The sequence below is a fragment of the Eptesicus fuscus genome, chromosome 2 (genome assembly GCF_027574615.1).
Source record: "Eptesicus fuscus isolate TK198812 chromosome 2, DD_ASM_mEF_20220401, whole genome shotgun sequence".
Lineage (NCBI taxonomy): Eukaryota > Metazoa > Chordata > Mammalia > Chiroptera > Vespertilionidae > Eptesicus > Eptesicus fuscus.
Window position 1 is genome coordinate 94,991,644 of NC_072474.1, and position 23,066 is coordinate 95,014,709.

At 43.8% G+C, this 23,066-nt stretch overlaps 1 protein-coding gene across 1 annotated transcript in view; it reads right to left on the reverse strand.

Annotated features, from left to right (window-relative positions):
- Window positions 1–23,066, reverse strand: part of NWD2 (NACHT and WD repeat domain containing 2) — a 137,516-nt gene that overhangs the window by 13,015 nt on the left and 101,435 nt on the right. Inside the window, exon 4 of the mRNA XM_008140206.3 lies at window positions 1,588–1,791. Coding sequence (XP_008138428.2) covers window positions 1,588–1,791 — 204 coding nt within the window. The remainder of the gene's footprint in view (window positions 1–1,587; window positions 1,792–23,066) is intronic.

Genomic DNA, 23,066 nt, shown 5'->3' on the forward strand with positions numbered 1-23,066 from the left:
TAGAATCAAATGAAGAAGGGATAACGAAAACCAGCGAAACAGCACCACGTGAGCAACTGCTCCCAAACCACCGTGTGGACCTGGATTCTCGAGGGATCGTGTGTTTGGACAGCGACAATGACTAGCCTCTACCTTTACTCTTGGCTCATTTAACTGGGAAATGGTTTGGGTTTACCCCAGTATTTCTCTCCACAGAAGCAACATGCTTGCAGATAATTACTTTGAAAAATGCATGTGAGGGAGAAGAAATAAAATCAAGGATTCTGACCTTATTTCATATTGCATGGAGAAAACGCTTTATGTTAAGTACCAGAACAATAAATATGCAAGGTCCCTCAATGAAGAACTGGGTTGCCAACCCAGGGCTCTCCTCCTCTTAGAGCTGCCTGGGGCTAAATGTATCAGGCTGTCTTCTTTGGAAGAGGGATGGAATCTGTGCCTTCTTATCAGTCTCTCCTGCAATGCAGAGACCCACCCATTTTCTCTTCCTCCTTCATCCAGTTTTAGGAGAAACATCGTGGATACAGTTAGGATTCAAGTTGGAGAGGGGACAACGATGTTTCCATCATAGTCATGTATGAATCAACCTCATTCCAAGATGCTTCTTAAGATTTAAGAACATAAAGTAAATTTGTATGAAATGTTAAATAAAAATATTGAATTAAAAAATAAGAAACTATACAAAATACATTTAAAAATACCATCCCAGCAATCAAACAAACAAAATAAAGCATTCACAAAATTAAAAGTACAACTGTTGAACTTGAAAACTCACTGTGTGGACAGAGTGAATACAGCTGAAGAAAAAAATACATGAACTGGAAGAAAGATCTAAAATAATCTTCTGGAAAGAAGCAGAGAGGTAAGAAAATTGATAATGTGAAAGAGGATTAAGAGGCATGGAAGACAGACTGAGATGGTCTGATGTCCATCTAATAAAAGAGCAAAAAGGAAAGAACAGAGGAAATAGAGGAAAGATTATTTGATGAGGTGATGGCTGAGAACTTTCCACAACTGATAGAATACATGAATTTACAAATATAAGAAACACGACACATATTAATCCGAATAAATAGACATATAGCAACATGGGAAAAATAATAATATTTTCAGAGAAACAAACACTGAGAAAATGTATCTCTTAGTTGAGCTTCATTAGTGGAACTTCCAAAAGCTATACTTCAGGAAGAGGGAAGTGACCCCAGAAGGAAAGTCTGAGCTGCTAAAGAGAAAAGTGAGTCAAAAATGGGAAGGTTTCTGCCCTGGCTGGGTGGCTCAGTTGGTTTGGGGTGTCATCCAGTTCACCGAAAGGTTGCAGGTTTGATTCCCAGTCAGGTCACATCCCTAGGTTGCAGGTTTGATTCCTGGTTGGGGTGGGTACAGGAAGCAACAGATTAATGTTCCTCACACCCCCCCCCCCCCTCTCTCTCAAATCAATAAACTATCCTTACGTGACGATAAAAAAAAATTAGAAGGTTTCTTAGCTTTGGATTTTGCTGTTAAAAGGAAATTTAGGGTGCAACACAGAATGACATTGAGTCCACCACTCCTGGATGACACAAGCAGTTTAAAGTAAGGGTAACTTACTGCATTTTTATTGCCTTTCAGCATTTCTGATTTGGGTCTGAGGTAATAAGCTGCTGGCACCGAGTTCTCATCTCGACAGTACCACTCTTCCAGTAACTTGGTCTCCAGCTTCGCCTCTACGGCAGCGTCCAAAATCATTTCAAACTCGGAGGCCTCCACTTCTCCGGGGATCCGGATGTTCCCATATTTTTCCCCTAATAGTCCCTGTGTATCAACAAGAAAGTTCAGGTTAGTGTGTCATCAAGAAAGTTCATGTTAGTATTCACATCATGAAGTCGCTCAATAAATATGACACATAGGTTACAATGATCATTGTGCCACCAGTTTTCTTGTTTAATGGCAATGGCTACTTTTCCACCCCATGAATTATTTTATAAGTAAAATTAGATGAACTACATTGTAATTATAATAAGTCCTTCACATACTGAGAAATGAGATTGCATATCATTTTAGACATTCAAAATACAGAATTGTGTAGCAAATTTATTTTCCCAAAGTTTACATAATACAACAAAAATTGTTCTATCCTTAAGATTTTTTTTGGTTTGTTTGTGACACAGAAAGATGACATGCTGGATCCTGAAATATCAAAAACATGTAAGCTCTCAAACAAAATAAGTGCTTTTTAAAAGTTAATAGTACGATTAAAAAATTATTGATTTCAGAGAGGAAGGGAGAGGGAAAGATAGAAACATCAATGATGAGAGAATCATTGATCGGCTGCCTCCTGCATGCTCTCTACTGGTCATCAAGCCCACAACTCGGGCATGTGCCCTGATTGGGAATTGAACCATGACCTCCTGGTTCATAGATGGATGCTCAACCACTGAGCCATGCCAGCCAGGCAGTTGTATGATTTTTAAGCCCCAGATGTACCCAGCTATAAATGAAAGAAGTATGACATCATTGAATGTGATGCTACTATCAACCTCACTGGTAACTGAAAACAATTCAAAATATGAGCAAGATATCATTTTCTTACTATTAAATTGGCAAAGGAAAACATGCTCAGTTTTATGTGAGGGTGTGGGAAATACCCACGTGGTGCTGATGGGTGTGAAAATTGATCCGACACTTCTTTGGAGGTTATTCTGGCAATATGTATTAAAAGCCTTAAAATTATATATATAAAACTTTTGAGTTGGCAATTTTTCTTCTGGGAATTTGTCTTTAGGAAATAATGAAGAATGTACTAAAGATTTAACAGAATATGTCTGCTGAACCTGTTTTTTCAGTAAAGAGCTGGTATAACAACCTAAGTACTCAGCAAAAGGGGGCATTGCCATATTTTATGATAACTTTATTCAAAGGATGTATCAAATTACGTTCTAGAACTCTATGAACATAGAGTTTATAACATAGAAGGGTGTTTATAATATACTCTGAGTGGAAAGGTAAGTTACAAAACAGTATGTATAAGATGATTCCAATGTCTCCTTTTGCAAGGAACTTGAATGGAGGAACTCTACATTGGGTCTCCGTTATTTCATACGGTCAAGGAGGGCTCAGAGAGGGCTCTTTTGAGATAAGGGTGTTCTAACTCCAACTCAGTGTATCAGCCTGAAGGCCAAGGAAAAACATTTTCATTTTAATCTGCATTTGATTTGGACCAAATGAGCATGAACCTTTAAGGGTGGGTAGCCAGCCTAGTGATTATCCTATTACCCTTGGCTAATTCTGGATAAAGACAGTCAGCATCCTCAGCCAGGGCTGACTGTCACAAGGAGTGAGGTATTAGTGCTGGGATAAGGCATCCAGCAAAGCCACATGGGCACAGTAGGGAAAAGGAAGACTGTAAACAGTAGCCACAGGAGGAATCCAAAAAGCATACAGGTGGAGCTTGGCCATGGCTGGAAGACCTAGTGGACAGGCAGAACATTAAATAGGGGACTTAGTAATGCACAGTTCTCCATCTCCAGGAAGATCATGGACTCAGCTATCGACACCCAAGCCTGGATCCTGGACATGAAGTGGAAAGAAGACAAAACAGTGACTAGTCAAACAAGATCATGTCCCAGGGCAGGAGTGGCATTACTGCACTAGCAATTTACAGGTGGTTGGTTCTTCATCTTCTCTCTGCCCTAAATAAGGCTGGTCTCAGAGGCCAGGGCAGGGTCAAGTCTATGGATCAGTTTCTAAAATATGCTCGATGGATTACCTGCACCTGGATTACTCAGGGGACTTGTTAAAATATAGGTTACTAGATCTCTTTTTAGACCTAAAGGGCACTGTGGTTAGGGAACCTAGGAATCTTGATTTTAAAATGAGGTTATACATGAATCTAGAATTTGGGAACCCCTGCACCAGATGGGCCATATGAGGTCACATGAATAATGGTCAGCAAGCACTGAAGGGGCAGGATGGGAACACAGCAAATCACTACAAAAATCGAAGGCTATTTAAAAATAATTGTTTATTTGAGTTGAACAGCTGGCACCAAATGCTATAATTATTTGATCATATAGCAAGGCAAATGTTCCTCAGAGATTACCAGAGAAGAAAAAATATCCTCATCCAATTCAAATCACAGATATATATTGAGCGCCTACTATGTATAAAGAAACTCCAGAAAAGTAATAACGTGCTGTAGGCCTAAAGTTACTTATTGGATTGTTCTCTCCTTTTCCTTCTCTCTATCGATTCCTCCTGTAGGTGGAATGCTCATAAATCATGAAGCAGTTACTTCTCAAGCGTCTGAGTCAGGATCCTACCTCAGACTTATCTTACTATTTGAGAATTAGCAAAAAGAGAAATAGCAAAAGAGCAGATTGCTACCATAGTTTTCAGGAAGACTTTTCTGGGTTCTGTGTGGATATAGCTCTAAGGTAACACACGAAACATGCCTCTATTGGCCCAGCCAGGGAGAGGTGATTTAGAGAAAGAGTCAGTCCGAGTCATTTGCTAAGTCCAGCTCCTATGGTCAGTGGCTCAGAACAGGGGTAGAGATGCAGGACCAAGTCTAAGAAGCTAGAAGTAAGAGTGGAGGCGGCAAGATGCAATCTGGTCTTGGTTTCCTAATCAGCCTATTTCTTAGCTCTGTAACCATGGGGAGTATGCATGGATGACCCCAGGGCAGTCACAGAAATTATGAGCCAGAGGCCTCCCTCCCTGTTCACAACGGCAGTAGAACATTCACACCCACCAGCAAAAGAGAATCAGATTTTCCACATCCTTCTGACCTTAATGTTTAAGAAGCTCATTTTTCACTTAAACCAACTTTGTCAGTTTGTAGGAGAAATTTGGTGGAGATTTGAGGGGCTATATTTGATTTTGCATTTAGGTCGATGTTTATTAGTTACACCCTTGATAAATCTGCTTGTGTGACCCTGTGTGGGAGAAATGCATAAGTCTGGAATAACGTTCAACTTTTTATTGGATTGTTTAAACACTCTATCAACACATATGAACATAAACAGACGAGGTTTCACTGGTCTGTAGAAATGCATAATCACCTCTCCCACCGACCTGGTCAAGTGTGAAAACATATTTAAATTGGCCCATTCTTAAACACCGAAGATAAGTCCTATTAGGTAAAAAGCAATAATCCAACTGAGTGCTCACATACAATCTGGGAGTTAAGTCCAAATTTGATGAAAAGTCTAAGAAAATTTTCTAATATTTTTAAACTAGAGGCCCAATGCACAAGATTCATGCAAGAGTATGCCTTCCTTCCCCTGGCTGCTGGCACCAGCTTCCCTCCGGCACCTGGGACCCGGGCTTCCCTCGGGCCACCAGCAGACACCCAGAACCTGGGCTTCCCTCACAGGCCCGGCTTCGTCCAGAAGGTCATCCAGAAGGACATCCGGTCTAATTAGCATATTACGCTTTTATTATTATAGAAGATGTAGTTTCTACATGTAAAATTCTAGCCTAAGAAATACTTCCAGATGCTGTGGGACTAGATAGAGTTGGCAGTTGCTCAACAATATAAATGTACTAAGTGCCACTGGATTGTTGCCTTTAAAATGGTTAATTCTGTGTTATATGAACTTCATCTAAAAAAAAAAAGTATTTTATGAACTATTGAGTTCATTACAACTGGGAACTTAAATGTAAAAGGACACTCTACTTTTTGTATCTTCCTTTCCTTCTTTCTAGGCTGATATAGATATATTTAAGCCACTGCTTTCAAAGGCTTAGAGGGAACATTTCCTAAGCCTTCAATTGATTTGTCTTTTCCACTGGGCAGACGGCGATTCCCCCTGCCCCCACTCTGCTCTTCCTGTGCAGTTCGTTCCGCCTGAGCTTGCCATTTGAGACTCTTTGGGGTCTGAGGGTGATGGTGTGCAGTTTTCATTGTAGCAAACAGAACAGAGGGGTTGAAGTGTTCTCCATTGTCCTGGTGACCTCAGTATGTCCTTGCCTTTGCTCTGTGGTGGGATGTCAGGAAAGAGATGAGGGTGGAGTCTTTTGGGGGGTTAGGGATGCCATTCTTTGCAGAGAGGTGGGCAAGTGCTCCCTGGGCTGCTGTTTATGAGAGCCATTGCTCACAGGGGCAGCTGGAAGGGAAAGGAGAAGTCCCCACCCCCAACTGGTGCCATAACAAGTTGAAAAAAAAAAAAAAAGAAAAAGAAGTGGACTGCAACTCAGTTACTCAAAATTTATTCCACGTGTCGCAAGATGCAAGCGTAAATGGAGGAAAGGGGACGCGATGGTTAATTGTATGTGTCAACCTGACCGGCCCATGGAATGCTCAGATATTTGGCTAAGCACTGTCTGGGTATGTCTGGGAGGTGTTTCTGGATGAGATTAGCAGCCAGAACCAGCAGCCTGAGTAAAGCAGACTGCCTTCTCCAATTCGAGCAGACGTCAGCCAATCCGTCAAGGGCTGGAATGGAACAAAAGGGTGGAGGAAGGGAGCATTCCCTCTCGCTGCCTGACTCTCTGCAGGAGCTGGGACACTGTCTTCTGCACTCAGACGGGGACGTCCACCATCGGCACTGCCGGGTCTGGGGCCTTTGGACTCAGGCTGGGGCTACACCACTCACTTTCCTGGGTTTCCAGATGCAGAGGGCAGATCATGGGACTTCTCAGCCTCCATAATCAGATGAGCCAATATTTTTAAAAATATATTTTTATTGATTTCAGAGATCCCCCTATGGGGGATCAAGCCTGCAACCTGGGCATGTGCCCCTTGACCAGAATCAAACCCAGGACCCTTTAATCTGCAGGCTGACCTCTATCCACTGAGCCAAATCAGCTAGGGAGAGCCAATTCTTTATAATAAATATTTATAAGTACATATTCTTTGTGTGTGTGTGTGTGTGTGTGTGTGTGTGTGTGTGTGTGTGTATACAATTTCAGGCTTACAGAAAAATTGAGCAGATAGAATTAGAAGTTCCCATTTACCACCCCTCTTCCACCAGTTTCCCCTATTTTTAACATCTTACATTGGTTTGGACCATTTATTACAATTACTGAACCCATACGGGTACATCTTTATGAGCCACAGCCTGTAGTTTATTCAGTTTGCCACAGTTTGCCCTTAATGTCCTTTTGTTCTAGGATGCCATCCAGGACCTCATATTACAATTAGTTGTGATTTCTCCTTAGGCGCCTCTTAGCTCTGACAGTTTCTCAGGTTTTCTTTGCTTTTGATGACGTTGACCATTTTGAGGAGTAGTGGTCTTGCCTTTTGTAGGAAATCCCCTATTGGAATTTGCCTGATATTTTTGTCATTATCGGACTGTAGTTAATGGGTTTGGGGAGGAAGATCATAGAGGTAAAGTGCATTTTCATCATGTCAAAGTACTTACTGTCAACATAACTTAGGAGTGTTGATATTGACCTTGATCACCCGGCTGAGGCAATGTTGGCTGTGTTTCTCCACTGTGAAGTGACTGCCCTACCTCCTTCCCATTTCCATACTGTACTCATTAGAAGGAAGTTGCTTTGTGCAGCCCACACTTAAGGGGTTCCCCTCCTTCAGGGTGAAGAATCTACATAATTTGGAATTATTTTGCACAAGAGATTTGTCTCTTCTTCCCTCATTTGTTAATTTTTTTCAATCATTTAGATCAGAAGCAACTCATGAATATTTATATTTTGGGTTATGATCTAATGCTAGTTTATTTTGTTGCTCAAATTATTTCAACTTTGGTCACTGGAAGCTCTTGTATTTGGCTCCTAGGTCTCTTTGACATACCACATGATTGTGGCAATTTCTTTTTTTTTTCTTTTTTCTTTTCTTTTCTTTTCTTTTCTTTCCTCCTTTTCTTTCTTTCTTTTTCTTTCTTTCTTTCTCTCTCTCTCTCTCTCTCTCTCTCTCTCTCTCTCTCTCTCTCTCTCTCTTTTCTTTCTTTCTTTCTTTCTTTCTTTCTTTCTTTCTTTCTTTCTTTCTTTCTTTCTTTCTTTCTTCTTTTTTTTTTAAGAACTACTTACTTTCTGCCACTACAAGATGCTCAGGTTCTTCTTGTGTATTTGCTACTCCAGCTCCAAAATCATTTCTCCAAGGAGCCTTGTTCCTTTCACTGGAGAATGGTATTAGAAACCAGGGTGTGGGTGCTAGATGTGTTTGTTACTACTCTAGTGTCATTTCTTTTAGGCCTTCTTAGCTGATGGAGCAAAGAATTATATGTGCGAATACTAACCCATGTATATACACATCTCTGTAAATATTCCCATAGGTAACCATCTGTGCTCATTACTATTCTTATACGTAATCTCTACTAAGTTAAACACGAGTTCTCTATAAACTCCAAGTGTCTCCTATTCTAACCCATCACCCTGTGGATCATTCTAGCCTCCCTCCTCTAGCTGATCAATACATTTAGACTCCAACTCCGAGAAACCTGGACCCCACCATCTGCCATTCATTTCCTTGATTGTTCCATTCCAGTATGCATGTACAGCGGTATCGGGAATGTCAGTCTCCACCCCATGGAAATATATTTTATTGACAAGAGTACTGTTCTAAAGCACAGTTCCTTTTGCCTTTCATCTTACAGATTCCATTCGTTTTCAACTTACAGTTTTTATTTTTTGGTTAATCCTCACTCAAGGATATTTTTCCATTGATTTTTAGAGAGAGTGGAAGGGAGAGGGAGAAATAGAAAGAAACATCGATGTGAGAGAGACATGTCGATTGGTTGCCAACCCAGGACCCTTCAGTCCAAGGGCCAACGCTCTATCCGACGGCTAGGGCTCAACTTACAGGTTTCAAATAAAAGGAATAAAATATAGCAGATTACGCTGAATTCCCCTTTGACCTGAAAATTCAGGCTGATTCCCTCCCCTCACTTCCTTCCCCAAATGCACATATTATAAATCTGTTATATACCCTTCAGCTTATTTTTATATTTTATATATACTTATATACATATATGGGCATTTTATTTTAATATTTACACAAATTATGTATGGGACACATTCCACACCTTTTCTCATTCTTATAATTTTGTGATGACTCCACTGATAAATTTAGATATAGTTTATTCCTTTGCATAGTTATACTATTCCACCATAAGAATATTTCACATTTTCTTCACCATTTTTCTTACTGATATTTAGATTCTTCCAATTTCTTTTATAAATAATATCTTACAAAATATCCCATCACTAAGCTAGCAAATATTGAGGGCATCATATCAGTGGAAATGGCATCGATTTGTATTGAAGATATAAAAAGTCCCACGCTCAGATCTGATTTCTAACTCGATACTCCATAAACCATGCATTCCCTCATGCTGTAGTGCCTGCAGAGCCAGCCCCCCCCCCCCCCCCCGCCCCGCCCCGTCCAGCTGGCCGGGTCCTTGTCCAGGGTTGGGTAACCACACGAGGCCTGGCCCACAGCAGGCTCCCACTTCGCTTCCTGCTGCCTTGCAGGGGTCAGCTGGGGTCAGCCTGGCTCAAGGGTCTTTCAGAACTGCCTGTGCGCATGCGCGGATCCTGCAGCGGCCTTTCAGCGCTGCTTTGAAAGCCTTACAAAAAAGCTGAATTGCCCATGCAATGCCCGTCCACAATTCCAAGAAAAGTTTCTTCTTTTGAAAGGGGGACGGAGCAGACAGGCCTGGCATGTGCCCTGTGGGCCTGAGAACTGGACAGAAGGAAAGCGGGCTCATTAAGTGTTACTGTTTCAATGAGGACAACAGCATTATACGTGGGGACCCGCTGATGAGGCCTGGGCTCCTGGAGGCCCCCTTCAGTCTCTGCCTAATCTGTCCGTGGAATTTCACTTATAAATCCTTCTGGTATCTTGCCTAATATTCTGTCTCCTTAGATGGCAGTGAATCAAAACCAGTATTTTAAAAACTCCTTTTAAGTCCTAACCGGTTTGGCTCAGTGGATAGAGCGTAGGCCTGAGCACTCAAGGGTCCCAGGTTTGATTCCGGTCAAGGGCATGTACCTTGGTTGTGGGCACATCCCCAGTGGGGGGTGTGCAGGAGGCAGCTGATCGATGTTTCTCTCTCATCAATGTTTCTAACTCTCTCTCCCTCTCCCTTCCTCTCTGTAAAAAAATCAATAAAATATATTTTTTAAAAATGCATTTAAGTGGTTTTTCTTATGTCCTTTATATATTTTGGGAATTAACCCCTGTGGGATGTATCATTGGTGAGTATGTTCTCCCCTACAGGAGGTTTTCTTTTCATTTTGTTGATGGTTCCTTTTGCCGTGCAGAAGCTTTTTAGCTTGAAGTCGTCCCATATAAATGGTTTTAATGGAAAGGGATATACATTTGAATATCATCATCTCCCTTTCCTGATGGAAAATATTGAGTACGTGGCAGTGTTTGTCATCCATGTTTCCTAGCACTAGCAGCTGGTGATAAAGCAGGGTCAGAATCATTCTCTCGGAATAGGATTTCTCTGGCTTTGCATCTCCCTTCTGTGCAGTTCAGAGTCCCCCGGGTTCCTCCAGAAGAGTTCTGGGGGGCTGGAGGGGGATTCCAGGCGTGCTCCGGGGTCTCGTTGCTGCTCTGCCATTACACCTTTGTAAAGCCTTCCTTGTCTACAGCACTGAGTCCAGAAGCAGCGGCCAAAGGCAGACGCCGGGTTGTTGGGGCCTCAAAAGTACAGCTGCTGCCATCAGCACCCACCGTAGACAATGACGCTGGAGCTGATGCCTGAAGACATTTATGCCAAGGTTACTGGTGACTGATGTCAAAGCCAGGTGTTTCCACAGCAGGTTGTCCCTCTCTCCTACCACTCCAGCCCCCCCACCCCCCACGGCCTCCCAGGTGCTGGTGCTGCCGTCTCTGCTCCTGCCGAAGCACCGGCTCCTGCTCTACTGAGGTCCATGGTCTTCACTGTCCACAGCTCCATTTGCTTGGAGCCATTCCCACTCCCCAATCTTAGGACACAGGCTGTACTCAGATGCACCCCTCTCTTCCACGCTGGCTTATTCCCTCGGGACCCAACTCACGTCTTGGCTTACTTTTCCTGGAGGTCAGAAACTTCTGTGGGCTTTTCACGGGACCATCTTTTGGAGGGTCCTCCACCGGTCCCCTCGCTGCTAACTTGTTTGAATTCTGGGCTCACAGGCACTTTGGTGCTTGTTCCTGTTATAAAGTAACAACTCGTTTATCCAGCACTGTTTGCTTTTCCGCAGGAGGGGGAGGAATATGGTTTTCAATGTGTGGGCCCTGGGCCAGTAGCTTCCGTTATCTCCTGGGAACATGTGAGAAAAGCACATTCTCTTCTCAGACCCACCCAGTCCTGCTGAAGCAGAAACTCTGGGAGAGTGGCCCCGGGGGCTCTGACTGGGGACACCGCTCTTGACTACCTACTGCGCAGATCTGGCTGATTGCCACCTCCTGTTGCCTCTGTATGTCCTATAAACTGGCGATTGGATTTACATAGAGTCTTGTCATATTCAGGTTTAGGTGTGTGTGTGTGTGTGAGTGTGTGTGTTGTGTGTGTGTGTTTTGGCAAGAATAGTTCACTGTTGATGCTGTGTTGTCCTACTCCATCAGTCATGATGTTGTATGATCTGTGTGCCCCGATGTGAATAATGCTGAGATGGACCAGGGCCGTGGTGGCATCTGCCCGATGCCTGCTTTACCGAATGGTCTTACCGACCACTGATGGCTGTTGTCTAGGCCTATTATTTCCTTCGGGATGGCAAGCTGATTTCTCATACCTTCCATGATGCAGTTGTTAATCATTTCAGCCCTTTGTTTTTGTGGCTGCTTATTTGGGACCATGATAATTTCCACGGCACACTCACAGTGTAAAAGCAGCATGAATTAACGTGACTGTTAATAGATTTAGAGAAATTAGAAAATAGATTTAGATAATTTTTGGATAACTCTTACCATAATTACAAACCCCTGATTTGCATGAGGTGCATTTGCTTAGAAACCACTCATTTAATTAGTAAAGAAATTACAATTTAACAGCTTGAATCTGGGTTCTAGTTTTGAATCAATTATTGTCTACCAGCGTGCCTGTGTGTGTGGAGGCTGCTCCTCCAAGCCTGTTCATTAGGTCTGCGTTTAAATGCCTCGGCCCCCTGGACTCTGCAATGACAGCCTCACAGATTCCTGCCTGCCTGATAAAAGCTTTTAAATATTCTGAGGTAATGTATGTCGGAATACACAAAGTAGTCTGCTCTGGACATCTTTAGGGACTTTGGGTACTCTGACATACAATGTGTCTCTCGGACCTGACTCGTTAATCTAGGAGATAGATCAGTGTTTCTCAAACTTTTTGGCAGCAACCTACAATACGAAACCCATTTTATATTGTGACCTCATTCAGACATACACCACACACACACACACACACACACACACACACACACACACAGATCACACACACACCACATGCACACCACACACCACACCCCCACACCCCCCGCACACACCCCCTCCCACACACATCCCACCACACACACTCCACACACACACTCCACACACATACACACACACACACAGAGATCACACACACACCACACACACACCACATGCATACCACACACCACACCCCCACACCCCTGCACACACCCCCTCCCACACACATCCCACCGCACACACACTCCACACACAATCTTGTTAGAAATAAAAACTCTTGGTCTTAATGGTATTTAAGGAATGGGTGGCTTAAGTAGGACTGCCTGAGGCATGTGGACCTAATTTCCATAGGCCTCTGATTACTATGACTTGATCAGCTGAGATGTAAGATGTTCCTGAAAGGAATCCTATATAATAAAATCCTAATATGCTAAGTGTCCGGTTATCTGGTCGGCTGTTCAACCAATCAAAGTGTGATATGCTAATGCTATGCTAAGGCTGCTTAACCACTCGCTATGAAATGCACTGACCACCAGGGGGCAGACACTCAGACTTGTAGGTTAGCTTGCTGCTGGGGTCCGGCCGATCGGGACTGAGCAAGACAGGCCAGACATGCCCTAGAGCCCTCCCACGGTCCCTCCCTGGCTGGCCAACCTCCTGCATCCCTCCCCAGCCCCAATTGGGCACTAGTGGGGTCCCTCGGCCTGCACCCTCTCACAATCCGGGACCCCTCGGGGGATGTCTGAGAGCCTGTTTCAGCCCCATCCCACAGGCCAGGCCAAAGGACCCCCACTGGTGCATGAATTCGTGCACCAGGCCTCTACTCTATAATAATAAAAGTGTAATATGCTAATTAGACTGGAAGTCCTTCTGGATGTCCAGATGAAGCAGTGGCGGCGGAGGCAGCAGAGGCCCCAGGCCACCACGGCGGGCAGGGGGCTGAGGCAGAGGTAGCAGAGGCCCTTGGCTGCCGCGCAGAAGCCCACCGGCTGCGGTGGTGGTGGGGGCTGAGCCCCTTGCACAAATTTCGTGCATCGGACCTCTAGTTAACCATAATTTATAATGAAATATTACTAAGGTTACTGACATTCTTACTAATTTCTATTCCATTATATATTCCTGAATGGGACTAAAAGGGGCAGAGTACCACAAATTACTCATGACATGAAGCCTATCTCTTTTATGCCATGGACCACACAAATACCTCAGCATGCCCTTAGGAGAGCTGCACAGTGCGAACCCTTCTTGAATTGAACAAATGAGGGGAGAGTTGCATTTTAGCTTTGTACTAGACAGGATCTGAACTTTGAGTTGGGTCTGAAGTTGCCTCAACTATAGAGAAGTCATCTCTATTGGAGAAAATGGACCCAACTTCCAGGACTTTGTTTCTCCCTGGAATAGGCCCACTGAAATCCTGGCGTATGGTTGGATAGCTTACTTGGTGCCCCCAGATTTGCTATGTGACTGATTGTAGTCTCAGCTCAGATGTCACCTCCTCAGCTACACCCTCTCTGCCCACTTGAACTACATTAGCCATTCAGGTACCTATTACAACACTTTGCCTTATTGTTTCTTATCATGCCTTATGTGTTTCTGATTTGTGTTATTGTGCTAAAATGACCTTTTAAAAACGCATGTATTTTCTTGTTCATTATCTGTTTTCTCCTTTACTATAAACTTCAAGAACACAGGGTCCTTATCTGTCTTCCCACCACCATATTCTTAGAATCATGCCTGGCACATAAGAAGAGGTTTAGTAAATACATATTATCGAATGAATACCTGGCAGCTCATGGGAGTGGTGTGCTGTGGGCTCAGCAATCTTCCCAGTGCTTTTTCTTCTAGTAGATTTTGCTCTTGGTCACTTCATGGAAATATCGGGAAGTAGTGAACAGCCTAATCCCCTCTTTCAAGGGTTCATGACTTGTATTGAGATCCCTTTCCCATCAAGAAATCCTCAGCATTCAAAGTACCGCTGCCTATGCTATGTTCTTCAAACTTAACCACTAGTAGATTTTGTGTAACAACATAATGGTGATAGTTAAAATGATAAAATTCTAGACTTGGTAGAAACCTTAGGAGAAATGTAGTGCCAACCCCTCTTTTATAGATGAAGAAACGGAGTCTTCCCCAAAGATTAAATGACATGCCTGACCCCCTGGGGCTGATTTAGTGAAGAAGAGCCAGGACTGGAACTTAGAATTTCTAATTCTAGCCTTCTTTTTCTGCTTCACACAAGCTTCCATATGGTGAGGAAAGAGTGAAGAGAGGGAACATATGAAATAGAGTCGTTTTAACCAAGCTGCTAAGATGAACATTATGAAGGTTGAGGTCTGAGGAAAGACTCCATTCTTGTTCTAATCAGCCTGGGAGCTTTTGTGAACTTTCCAGTGCTGCATCAAAGCCTAGATGTACATCTGGACTTCCAGGCAACCCTCTAATTATCCCTTAAAGAACTCCTGTCTCCAGGCTACCTGACCTCCATCATCCAGGCCATCAGACCTCCTGGTATCCATCATCCCGTCTGCCTGACATAGGAGTGATATCTCTTCTGACCAATCCTAGGGCCGAGAATGCAGGACTGATAACCGTAAGAATGTACTTTAATTTTGCTTTTTTCTTTGAAAAACTTCAGGGTTTTTGCTTAGCTGTGTTCCAAGTGTGCAAACTCCAAGAGCCTTGAATAAATCTCTATGATTCAATTCTCCAGACTCCTTTTGAGTTTGTTCAACAATTCTTTCATCAGAGGAGAATTTAATTGATCAATAGACACACATTCTAGATATGGATGAAGTACATTGCATTTAAGTAATATTGCAGCAGAAAAATATTTCAGATAAAAATGAACTAACATTCTTTTCTTCCCTGTAATTCCTCTGTGATTATCCATTTGGTTAACAGAACACAATCAGTGCCTAAAAATCCCATTTTAGTAAGTCATGATGTTTGTCACTGGGAAAAAAAGTAAAAAAAAAAAAAGAGAGAGAGAGAAAAAGACACTTTCCCCCTGATCTCAGGCACAAACACCTACAATGGAAGCCAGTGTAGTGATAAACGTATAACATGGGTTCTCAGAGATGGGTACCATGGATTTGAACTGGAAACACACTTAAGGACAATAATGTCAACAGGCAGCAAACAGACATTGCGGATGGAGTAATGGCAAGAGCCAACGTTCAGAGGTCTGAGGTGGGCACTGGTACTCAAAGAACAGCAGGCGGACTTCCTAGTATGAGCTAGAGAGGTCAACGAGGTCACCCTGGACAGGAAAGCAGGGGCCCTCGTAGTAGAGTGTGAACCTTAATACTCATCACAAATTTTTTTCTAATTCTCTTGGATATTCCTGAGTTTTGGAGTAGGAGACTAACATAAACATCGATGTCTTTTAACAAGGTACTTCTGGTGTAAAATGCTGAGAAGAAAGAGGCTGCCATTAGAGGGACTAGTTAAAAGGCCAGGTGAGAGAAGATGAGGGTCTGAACCTCAGTGTTGTACAAAGTAATGAAATGAGAGTGACGCACGGAGAGACTCCGAGTTTGGAAATGATGTAGAGATACTAGTAGACAGAGAGGAGCAGCAGACACATAAGAGGTAACTGGCAGAGAAGGTCCTGGGCAACTGAGGCCAAGATGGTATCTTTGAAGAGCAGCGGTTTTGTTTTTTTGTTTTTTTTTTGTTTTTGCCAAGACACTTGGCAAATTGGGCCAAATGAAGGCGAGGAGATACTGTGAGGTGGAGACGAGTGTGGGCAGTCAGGATTGTGAGGGGGGGGGATGAGTGTGAAAAGTCAGAGGTTCGTGGTGAACGTCCTTTGTTTTGCAATAAAGGGGGAGATAAGATTTCTTGCCAAGGAGAAAAGAGAACAGATTTTGTGATTGGATAAATGAAAAGGAGCTCCACAAAATATACAGCATGGGTTCTTCCACAGGACATGGTCTCTAATTTAGTGAGTGATATACTGTGTGTGTGTGTATGTATGTGTGTGTATGTATGTGTGTGTGTGTGTGTGTGTATATATATATATATATATATGTATGTGTGTGTATATATATATATATATAATTAAATATATATATTTAAAGTGAGAGTCATTCTCACTTGTTCTGGGCTAACATCAGTGCCTTGTACAAAATGACTACACATCATCCATTAGTGATAGCACATGCACTAGGCCATAATGCTCCTTTGTGCCAAATAAATCCTGGTTAAGTCCACTTTTAAGCATAATTTAACTGTAGGAACCACAACAAAAGAAGTCTGACCATTGTTCTTTAGGGGAAGGCTATCAGGCTTTTTCCAAACCTCATTTCAAGCACTGCAGATTGATTGAGATTAAAACGAGGGCACTTTGCATTTTGTTTATAATGCACAAATGGTCTTGCAATAAAAGCAAAACACTCCATCACGGCTTTCATAAAATGCCCATTTGTCAGCCACTGTCAAGAGCAAGTACACAAGGCCATTAGTCACAGAGGTGAAGTGTCTGAGAGTTTTCGGTTGTCTTCATAAGCCCTGGCAAGAATCAGGACTATTTATTCTTAAAATGGCCCTTCCGGGTGAACTGATGGTGGCTGGGAACTGTCTCAGATGAGGGGGAAATACATGCCTTCACTCCAATTTTCTCACGAAGGCTGGGCAATTCCTCCCACTGCAGTTTGCTTAATGGCCACAGGCAAATGGAAAAATCTGTGCTGAACAGCAAGCCGGATGCCCCAAAACACAATCTGGGAAGGTAATTCCTTTTTGTTTTCCCACTGGAAAGATGGCTGGGGGAAACGGAGCTGTTAGCTTTGTGCTTCATTACGTAAGATAGACAGACCAGAGAGGACACATTTTGGAGACTAACCAATATTCACAGGAATACTGGAATGGACGGGAAGGCAGACTAATGATAAGGGATTTTAAAAGAAGCCGTTTGCCCAGGGGTATCTGTTTAGATTCAGTCAATTTCCAAGGTAGTTGAAGTTTTGAGATGGTTGGGGATGCAGAATCGACCATGTGGCTTCGCTCCCATTACCTGCCATTCCGTGATTTTGAAAACACGGAAGACAGAAAAGGGCCTGCAAGCTTGAGAAAGGAACGCCAGTGCCCTGGTGCTCCACTCTGAACAGACATCAGAATCCCCTGGAGGGCTCGTTCCAACAGACTGCTGGGCCCCTCCCCAGAGTTTTGGATTCTGGAGGCCTGGGGTGGGGCCAGAGAATCTGCACAGTGCACCACCCCCCTTATCCTTAGTTTTGCTTTCTGCAGTCTCACTTACCACAGTCAAACGGTGGTCCAAAAGTATTAAGTGGAAAATTCCAGAAGTAATTCATGAGTTTTAAAATGCATGCCGTTCTAAGTAGCCTGATGAAATCTCTCGCCATCCCGCTCGGTCCCCCAGGGCATGAATCGCCCCTTTGTCCAGCGCATCCACGTTGTACCCTGCCCACCTGTTAGCCATTTAGTAGCCCCCTGGGTTAGCGGATGGACTGACCTGGTGTCGCAGTGCTTGTGTTCAAGTCACCCTTATTTTATTTAAAAATGGCTCCAGGGTGCAAGAGGAGTGATACTGGCAGTTTGGATACACCAAAGAGAAGCTGTAAAGTGCTTCCTTTAAGTGAAAAAGTGAGTACAGGACAGTAAGGCATTGTGGGAGAGATCACGTTTACATAACTTTTATTACAGTACATTGTTCTATTTTATTAGTTATTATTGTTGATCTCTTACTGTGCCTAATTATAAACTAAACATCATCGGTATGTACACACAGGAAAAACAGTATGTACTAGTACAGGGATTTGTACTATCCGTGGTTTCAGGCACCCACTGGATAAGGGGGAACGACTGTATCCCCGGTGATACAGTTGCTACTGGTCTGGGGACCACCCCCAAAGACAGTAGCCATAAAGGTACAGTTCTGAGTAAAAGCGGGGAGACTGGACTTTACCGAAAGGCTAAAGGAATTAAGTTAATTCTAGAGACCAAAGAGGCAAACCATGTTGGAGGTTTTATTATTGTTCACAGTATTACAGATGTCTCCCGTTCTCCCTGCCTCCCCTCCTGAAGGACTGCATCAGAAATTCACTTCACAACAAGAAGAACTGGAGATAGTGGTTTTAAGTGGCAAAGAGATTTACTGTGAGGGGAGGTAGAAGGGAAAATTTGGCCACCAAAGTGAATGATGGATTCTTCAAATGAGTGATCTAAAGGGAAATCCAAAAGTACTAACTTTAAAACTTGTAGCTCATAAAATTAAGTGCGTTTGAAACAAGTAAAACAGAAGTTGTTTTAAAAATGCTTGTTGAGACATTTGAAATTTTATGGCTAGCTGGCATGGCTCAGTAGTTGAGCATCGACCCACGAACCAGGAGGTCACAATTTGATTCCCGGTCAGGGCACATGTGTGGGTCATGCAGGAGGCAGCAGATCAATGATTCCCTTTCATCACTGATTCTTTCTCTCCTTCTCCCTTCCTCTCTCTGAAATCAATAACAACATATTTAAAAGAAAGATATCTGGAATTTTATTATTATTATTTTAATATATTTCTTTATTGATTTCAGAGAGGAAGGGAGGAGAGAGAGAGATAGAAACATCAATGATGAGGATCATTGATTGGCTGCCTCCTGCACACCCCCCACTGGGGATCGAGCCCTCAACCCAGGCATGTGCCCTTGGCCGGAATCAAACCTGGGACCCTTCAGTCCACAGGCTGACGCTCTATCCACTGAGCCAAGCCAGCTAGGGCAAGATATTTGGAATTTTAAAAGTAGAATCTAGCATAAGGCGTTCATGTTGCCCGATTCCAGGTCTCTTCCTGCTGTGTGTATGCCAAGCCGGATGACGGTTGGAGAGGCTTAAACAGTGAGTTCTGCCGCTGAGCCACCCATTTAACCACGTGTGATTGGCCCTGCCTGTGAGAGAAACTTTTGATCTAAATTTTTCTTGAGAGGTTTGGGTGGGACAATTACAAAGACATGAACTTTTCATTGACATTCATATGTGGCATCTTCTGCTTTGTTTTAAAATTGCAATTGAACGGGGACTCTGGTTTTAATTTGCATTTAACACACACACACACACACACACACACACACGGTAAGTTCCTTTCACAGTTCCTTTAAAATTCGTATCCTTTTCCATGAACTGCCCTGCTTCTGTTTTATTGCATGATAAAAGATGTGGGCCAAGAGGGGTAACGGAGGTGGGAGAGGGGTCCAGGGGAGGCAGGGAGAATGTAATACTGGGAACAATGATAAAAAATATATATATCTATAAACAAATAAAAAAGACGTGACATTGACCATGTTCCTCTTGCGGTCACAGTGGCCAGGAATCCCGAGCAAGTTTGCTGTTCGAGTCCGCAGCTTCCCTCAAAATCCTGCCCTGACAGAGTTGTCTCTCCCTAACCCTTTATTCCTTAGCCAGTAATTGTTTTTTTGTCTTGTTCAATGTTATAAAAAAAAAGCAAAAAACAAAAACTTACTGTTTCTTATAATAGAAAAATAATAGAAAAATTCTGGTCAAAATCTATTTGGTGTAGATATGGTTACATATAATGGACTAAAAATATTTATTCAGTCACAAATAAATATTATTGATTTCTATTCAGTCACAAATGAATATTTGTAAAGTACATGAAAGTCTCCGTTTATGAAGGTAAGGCTGGCCCTCGGGCAGGGTGTGCTTTTGAAGCCGCAGCACTTTAGTGAAGAGCATGGGCTGTGCGGCCGGACTGCTGGAATCTGCACCTTGTCTCGGCCACATTGGCTGTGTGATCCCACATGTGTTCTTTGACCTCTGTGGACCGCAGGCCTCTCATCTACAACATGGCCTCATTTACAGTATCAACCTCCAAAGAGTCTTGTGAGGACTAATTAGGGCCTGGAACAAAATGCCTTAAACAGTGCCTGGGCCACATTAAGCATTTAGTCAATATTATCGATTTCTATTAGAAATGGTGGTGATGAGACGGTGAAGCTCAATCGCGGAGTTAAATGGCACCATTTTAATCACAGGTTCACATTTTGGGGCAACGGGGACCCTGGTTTTAATTTGCATTTAACTTGGAAGATGCACTTCTACCAAATGAGAGCGCACAATGAGAACCTTCTATGGCCAGAGTGTGGCCGCTGCAGAGCCCGGAGGCAGTGGACAGGGAGCGACAGAAAGATGCAGAGGGAGGGAGACACTGTTCCCAGGGCAACAGGTTGCTACGGGCAAGCATTTGGCCCAGGGCGCCGAAGAAATGCCATTTCCTTGAACTACGTCTAACAAAAATACTCTGTGCTGACAGTGAACTTGAAGCAAGTGGGAAGCGGAACCTAAGAATGTTGGGGAACTAGAAATAAGGGTTCTGAAATCACCCTCACTCTAGCATGGGCTGCTTTATGGCAAGAACAACACGGCACACAAGGGGAGACCGGGTCTGAGAGACAGAGGAGGAAACCTGGAGTCAAGCATGATAGATTTAACTCCCTATTTTGGGGAAAACAACTGGGAAACGAATATCACCATCAGATGGATAGTATATGTATAAAATTACATGCCAGACGATTATATACTATTCGCATTTGATCACTTTGCTTTTTCCTCTCCCCACAGTGGATGCTGCTTCCCATCCATCCCATGCCCGTCCCTGTGAAGGAAGGAAAGTGCTACCTGTAGAGATGGGGAGGCCACAGTTTACCCTGACTGAGATGTGCTGAGCTAGAGAAGCCCATAGAGTCCTCTCCAGAGAACACAGAGATTTCTTAAGAAACCTGTGGAGGAGCTTGGGAGGATTTGCACATATGGAGACCGGTTCTTGCTTTCCTCCTAGAGAACTCTGTAGGCAATAGCCTGGTGGTGGGAGCTGCCTGAGGCAGAGCAAGCAGAGGGCAGCCTGTGCCTCCAGAGGCTGGCGTGGTAAGGGGTGAGGATGTGTGCATTTCCCACGGACTAATTGGAGTCATGGCAGTAGCTAGGCTCCAGACATCTTGACGAGACTTCATCCAAGATTGCTGCATGTCAAGGCTGAGGACCCCCCCACCCCCGCCCCCAGTAGGAAAAGATGAGGTAGACTGCAGGGGCAGGAATCAGCTGGAAGTTTGGGGACCATCAGATCAGATCACCTATGTCAGGGTGAGATCCCATGGAAGGGGCCTCACGATGAGCTCCATGAAAGCCAGCATTTGGGAGATGCAAGACGGCAGACAGGGCTGGAGAAGTTTCTCTTAGCTTTTGTTCCTTTGAACGACCTGAAGAATCCAGAAGCAGCATCCAAGGCTGGGTGCGGGCTGACGGAAGAGTGAGGAGGAATGAATGGCACAAGAACTGGCCAGGCACCTTCTCTCTTCCAGACGTGAGAACCTGAGCCAAGGAGAGGCAGGCCCTTCACACTGGCTGTGAAGTGGACACTGATGTAGACTCACCTGGCTGTTGAAAGGGAGTCTTACAAGTGTCTGGCTGAGCGAGCTTTCAGGGTGGGAAAAGAAAAAAAATCCAGCAGAGCATGTTTGAAGGCAGTGATGCAAGAAAATACATTCTCTTTCCTTAGGTGTCCTCAAATGAGGTCAGCCCTCTCGGTACATTGGTCATGCAAATTTAAAAAGACTCAGCCTATCCGAGTTTAGCGTTGTCACCACTGCCTGATTTAGCATCCACTTGGGAATGCTTTGTGGCCCAGATTTAGGCCTGGCACTATAGCTCCGTCCACCGAGGACTAGGAGGAGGGTGAGGTCTGGGTGAAGAATTAAAGCGAAGGCTCCCAAAAGAGAAACGTGGGCAATTTGTACAGTGTTCCAACTAATGTGCCAATCAAGGACAGACAGAAAGGTCCCATGTGCATGGCTATATCCCGACTGCAAACACGAGTTGATCAGCTTCCTGTTCCTCTAATGTTAGACCAGCTTTCAGGGAAGTGACATGGAAAAAGGAAGTAGTGAGGACTGCAAGAGACACAGAATACGAGTGCTATGGCTTATATAGTAGCCCCTCTTCTACCGTAATTCAATGAGGGCCAGTCTGCCCCTAACTTATGAGTATTATCAACGATACTTACTGCCTATCTCTGAGGGTCACTCTGTCACCTGCTGTGGTACATACTATACAAAGCAACAGGTGGATTGTTTTCAGCTTGTCTGAATCAATAACTGTTACTTATGCCCAGCCATTCTGGTGTTAACCAATTTTACTGTCTCCCCTGCAAAGCCTTGGTCTCTCCTCCCTATCCCACTGAGACTTCTTGTTTAATCATGTGAAAATAACACAGACGAATACATAGAAACACGCTGACAACTTCAGATCTCAGAAGGAAAGCAGGTGGCAAACATAACCATGAGGTGAGATTTTACATTTACCTCCGGGTTTAGCAGGGCTTTGTTAAGGGATGGGCAATCTCAGGCTTCACTTCCATAGTCCTATCAAATGCTCCCCTTCCCCCACCTCATTTTCCTCCTTTCTTAGAAGGTGTCTGAAACGAGTGACACTCATGCTTGGAGAGCCACTCTTTGCCATTGGAGGAGCATTCTTTTCCCAATTCTTTACCAAAGTAAAGAAGGCTAGTCCTCCTGGCCTGGCGATGAAGGGAAGAGACCAACTCAAGTGGCTCATGGCTTTGAGCTTTAAGGACAACAATGTCCTGAGAGAGATGTTGGCTAAGAGGAAAACCACAGAAGGGGCAGGAACGGATAAAGTCCAGGGTATATCAGGAGCTGTGAAGAGTGAAGGCAGAAGGGGCTTGAGGCAGTCAGTAACCCCAATTCCAGCCAGCACAGTGCTGGCTGCT